The sequence below is a fragment of the Anneissia japonica genome, unplaced genomic scaffold (assembly GCF_011630105.1).
Source record: "Anneissia japonica isolate Jap-2015-1 unplaced genomic scaffold, ASM1163010v1 scaffold1770_len632688_cov154, whole genome shotgun sequence".
Classification (NCBI taxonomy): domain Eukaryota; kingdom Metazoa; phylum Echinodermata; class Crinoidea; order Comatulida; family Comatulidae; genus Anneissia; species Anneissia japonica.
In genome coordinates this window covers 562,337-568,191 of record NW_022692996.1, presented here as the reverse complement: position 1 = coordinate 568,191, position 5,855 = coordinate 562,337, and the positions used below count along the sequence as shown (strand labels likewise).

Here is a 5,855-nt window from a genome sequence, read left to right as displayed (position 1 = left end):
TTAACAATAAAATTATCTTAATTATCTTAATTTTCAGCACAAGACGTGGTGGATGAGGGCTTCTTTTTCACAGGTAAAAAATTACATTAATGCTAATTATAGTGCAGGACTGCTAATATTATTGCATAACATGGTTCACACATTTTCATATTATAGTACTGTACACCACACTTTTATTTCTTATTTATGTCAATGAAGTGATTTTTATGTCACTGGAAATCAATCTTATTATCAATCATCAAACATTGCCGATTGGTTTACATAAATGAAGAAAAAAGCCAACCTAAATATTTAAAAAAAATGTTTTTGTTGATAAATGTTTTTGTTGATAACAATAGTATAGAGGAAAAGCACATAGATACAGAATTGGATGAACCAACAGAGAAAGACAAAAACGATTCTTATCCGAGCATAAATGATGATGACGATAATGTTGCTGGCAGCAGTCAAGTCAATGACGATGAAAATGACAATAGACAGGAGGCCATTAATCCACCTGATTTCCAAGAAGGGAATCAGATTAAAGATACTGCAGGTAAATTACCAAAATTTGCATTAAAAAGTGCTTTGGGAAAAACATAAGACCAGAGTAATAAACTTCCCGTAGACGAATAAAGAAACTTTAAATTGCAAATAACAAATTCAGGAATATTGTGCAAGTAAATTAAGAACTGTATTATTTTTATGTCTTTTAAATTACAAGATCATTCAATTTCAATTAAAAGGTATTGCAGTATAATCAATTATTATAACATATTATTTTTTTTAATTAATTAATTATATTGATTATTTTTTGAAGGGTTACATGTTAAAAGCACTGCCTCAAATTTAATTCCTTCATGTTTTCATATAATTGTTATAGGCGAAACTTTTTCTATTGTAATAAAACATACTGTATGTAAATATAAATGTGACTTTGTGAGATAAATTGTATAATTTTATTGAATTAATTTTATGCTATTACATTGTTACAACCTTAATTTATTTGTTGGATTTTTTTTTATTTTAGAAACATCCAAGAAGAGGATGGCAGACAAACAAAATCGTAAGTACAGTATATTTTAAACTACAGTACACCCGGGTTACTTTAGGCAGCCACACAAATATATACCAGTTTAGAATTTATTTTTCATTTTTCATTTACAGGTTGCAACAAATTTGTCACAATCACCATTAGTAGGACCATTATCGTTGATAGGTGATATACAATCAGTGACCAAATAGGCACTGTGACGCAGGATTTTAGGCTGGCTAAAAACAAAATTTAGCAATTTTGCTAATCCAGTATGATTAGCCAAATGGAAACAAAAGAATATAAGAATTGTTAAAATGTATTTGAATTGATTCAGCTTTTATTAGGATTTGAGTATTTGGATAACAACAGCTTAGAAACACTGGGCGCTAATATTCCTAACAGCTGAATTTTGCTAAATGATTTTATTCAGGTAGCAAAAATGGTTAAAGATTTTGGGCTGTATAACTGTTCAAAGCATGTTTTACATAATCAATTACCCAATTTAATAATTTGGCTTGCTCAAACCCTGAACATCATTTAGTGCATAAAATACATAGGAATAAAATATCTATGTCACTACAGCTTATTATAGTATAATAAAAAAATTTCAGCAGCTATTAGGAAGGCATGGACAAAAAAGCAAAGAAGAATGTCCCAAAAGGCAAATGTAAGAATTATATACAGTATACTATATATCTTGACTTCAATTTAATTTGATGTTTTCATGAGTCTTGGGAATTAGTGTAAGATTCTGCAGCGAAACGACAGGTGAAAAATAGTCTAATTTTGGCTAAAACGCAAAGGGTGTAAATTACGGTTTTTGTCGAAATTGGACGATTTTTTTACCATGTCATTTTCCGGTTGTTTTGTGTTCTCTAGTACCTACAGTATGTATCACAACAGGACAATACACACTAAGTTTGAAAATTCATCTGAAACATAGTTTTAAGCTTAAAAATGTGAATTCCGATGGTATCCAATAAATTAAGGCCTATAGACTCCGGAGCGGATGCACGGGGGTCGGAGGGGATGGTGCAGACGGTGCGGTCGCACCTTTCTAAATGTTATTAAGAAAGTAATTGTTGTATTGTATTGTTGATGTATTATTTTTATCATTATGAACATAGGACCAGTAAGATTCCAGGCACCTAGGGGCCCACATACTCAAAATGGTGTGAACTCTCACACACTGCCTCCCACCAAATCCTGTATCCGCCCCAGAGACCTAAGTTAAGGACTCTTAACTGGCATAATTCAACAACATTAAAATAAGAAAATTCAATGGAACAAGGTTTCAAACATGATCTGTTTCATGATCCGTGGACAGAGGCCTTATAGCATCTTCATATGCAGTATGTTGTTAGTACCCCTTGGACCAGTTTTAGCCATATTTTAATGACTGAACTAGAAGAGTCTATTGTTCCTAAATTTATAGAATCAGGTATTATTAAGTTTTATGCTCGTTTTGTTGACACACTAGTGCTAGCTAAACCTAATGATTTTCATCACATCCTACGTCACTTTAACGCTTTTCATAAATAGATTAATTTTACCTTTGAATAATTTGAAAACAGTAATATAGTATATTTTCTGGATTTACAATTTGAAAACAGCGTAGAAAGCATGAGTATAATTATAATTATCGTAAAAATACACATAAGGTACAAACTGTACTCCCGATAAACATCAAGCAGAAATTTGTAACATTAGAACATTTATGTCATGGAATGGATACCCTTTAAAAGTTGTTAACCATGTACTCAATAAATTAAATGAACCAAAATGTATACATGGGCCTACTGATGATAGCTTGATTAAGATCTGGGTTAGATTGCCTTTATATAGGAAAGGTAGATGAATGCATTTTACGTAGATGCTTAAACAAAGTAAAGAAACACTTAGTTAAAGATTTAAAATTCATAACATTTATGGCCGTACAAAAATGTCTCTCATTTTATATCTACATCAAACCGAATAATAGGAACTATGTTGGTTATCATTTTAAATTTCCAGGTTATAATAGTGATTATGTTGGTAAGACAGATTAATAAATAGACTTAAAGAACATTCTTCACGATCTGATAGTGTTATTAATGATCATATACAAAATTATGAGGTATTCCAATATGTTTTAGGTTTGCAAGGTATACTTGAAAATGATAATGTAGCCTGTAATGTAAGTAATAAATTAGGTTTAATATTTTCTAATACAGTTCTAACATTATTGACAGTTCGCAAAATTGGTCTATACTAAATTGTTTAAAGAAGTGTTTCTATACGTAGGCTACACCCATTGTTTAACAATGGGCTGAAGGCTTCAAAGGAACTTTCTTTGTTTTTGTAGGTAGCTTTGATCAGTAGGGTAAGAATGCTTTGAGCTTTAGTTTATTCATAGCTATGATTGGTCAAACACTTTTGGTACTTGTGCATATAAGCTTGCAAATATGGATAATTTTTCATTCCTGATGATGGCATAATTAATGTCGAAATATTGAATCCTGACACGATAGCGAGCATTTCGATAGTTGGAGTATGCATTATATTATCTTATACAATGTACCATAATGTTAGTCCTTTGATTTCTTTTTATTGTACAGTATATTCATATTTACTGTAATGCAATGTAAGAATTAAAACAATAAATGATATAAACCAGGGAAAAATTAAATGTCACTGTTCCCTGATATAAACTATTGTTTCTGAGCTGTCTTAATTAACGGGCCGCATTGATGATGTGAATTTAACTTCCTTGTATCGCTTTCATTGTGTTACGCCTACATCTTCTTTGAATAAATTCAAAACCTCAAGGACTCTCACGCACTGCCTCAACACTAAATCCTGTATCCGTTCCATAGACCTAAATTAATGACTCCTAACTGGCATAATTCAACAACATTAAAATTCAAGGAACTTCCTTGTATCGCTTTCATTTGTGTTACGTCTACAACTTCTTTGCATAAATTCAAACCCTCAAGGCCTAGCAATGATTTAAAACTACTGGATCCACCTTATAGCTACGCGGGCTGCTTTTATTTTATGTTTTCTTACAAAGCTCGAGTGAATTTCTAACCCGAGGGCTCTAAGTAAAGCCACCCTCTCCCCTGCTATCCAAAAACGGAAGTTCCGAATATCGCCCACTAATAACACACATCACGTGCGCAACAGTTCCAGTCCCAGTTGGAATTGTCATTTGAAAATCACGTTACATGCCCCCGAGTTGTAGTTAATTGCGTTCAATACATCCATTATGTCACCGAGACTATTCAAACTCACCATCGGCATCGTAATTCTCGAATTCATCTCTTCTGGACAGGCCCATGGTGTTAACGGAGGGACGCATTGTGCAGGTATGAAAATGAATGTCAATTTTCAATTACTGTTCTAGAACTGATTTTTGTTACTGTCATTGTTATTCCTTGGCATATTGCTATTGTTAAAGTTATTGTTAGGCCTACTATAATCTTCTAAAATAATATTAATAATAATAATTATTATTATTATTGTTATTATTTTACTAAATATCATTTATTCCATCATTATAATTATTAATAGAATTAATAAGAATTTTTCCGTGCTTTGCAAAAGTATAGGTCATATATCAAGGATGTGTCTCCTAATATTTAGTATCAATCTATGGTGGGGTGTACGTGAAATTTACGGGAAATTTTAGTCAAGTTACAAGGAAGAAATTGTTATGTCTTAGTGACGATCCAGTGAAGGGTGTAAATTTGAGGATCTTTTCAATTTTTGAGGACCCAGACCTAAATTGTCTTTAAAAAAATCAATGGGTATAGTTTAAACCTTGTATAACAGTTCGTCAAGTTCGAGTTTAAGAAATTGTTTAATTTGTGTGACGATCCGTAGTATGGTGTAGATCTGCAGACCAGTGAAATGAAAACGTTCCAGACCACATATTTCGAAAACAGATTAACTGTAAGAATGAAACATTCGGAAAAAGTTTAACCAAGTTAAAAGGAAGATAGTATTATGTGTTGGCGACGAATCAGTCAATGCTGTAAATAGGAGGGCCATTTAAATTTTTGAGATCCCAGACGTAAATATCTATAAAAAGTTTTCAATTGTTGTAAATGAAATTTTCTATAATAGTTTGTAATGTCCAGTAAATAAATGACTGAATTTTTGTGTTGATCCTGCGTAGGGTGTGAATATAAGGACCATTAAAAGGAAAACGTCCCAGACCAGATGTTTAAAAAGCGGGTCAACTGATTCGAATTAAACTTTCGGGAAAGTTTTTTTAAACAAATTAAACTTTTCAATAAATTATATTTTATAAATTATATATCCTTTTAAAGTTAATAGAGATTCTTGTTGATTCATTTATGGTTTAATTTATCTACCCGACTGAGCCGAGCCAATTACCAGAGCCCCCACGACACTTATTTAGTGATCGCTACGCTGACATCGACTGTGACGGGTAAAACCATAGCTAACACTCACTACATATATATATAATCGGTATCTTTATTCAAAAAACTCCTTCATAAAAAAATACATTAGTAGCCAAAAGCTAAGTTGGTGTATTTTGTACAAAAGGAAAACAAGAACGAGAAACAGCAAAAACATTACATTAAAACAATACAAAAGCAAACCCAAACCATCGGTATAAGTTTACTACGTTAAAATTGCACAATTTTAATTTTTCAATTAATTTCATTAGATAAGTGATGGGGCTATTTTAAAGACAATACAAAAAATGAACCCAAACCACAAAATTTCACGAAGTATATATATATATATATATATATATATGATATGATATGATATATATGTATGTATATATGTATATATGATGATATATATATATATATATATATATATA

The 5,855-nt window shown here is 31.4% G+C and overlaps 1 protein-coding gene across 1 annotated transcript in view; it reads left to right on the top strand.

The window, feature by feature from the left end:
• The window catches only part of LOC117100595 (acyloxyacyl hydrolase-like), a 26,886-nt gene that overhangs the window by 5,665 nt on the left and 15,366 nt on the right, over positions 1-5,855 (top strand). Inside the window, exons 3-6 of the mRNA XM_033240381.1 lie at positions 38-73; positions 339-535; positions 1,010-1,045; positions 4,329-4,362. Of these exons, the coding sequence (XP_033096272.1) occupies positions 416-535; positions 1,010-1,045; positions 4,329-4,362 (190 nt within the window). The 5' untranslated portion in view covers positions 38-73; positions 339-415. The remainder of the gene's footprint in view (positions 1-37; positions 74-338; positions 536-1,009; positions 1,046-4,328; positions 4,363-5,855) is intronic.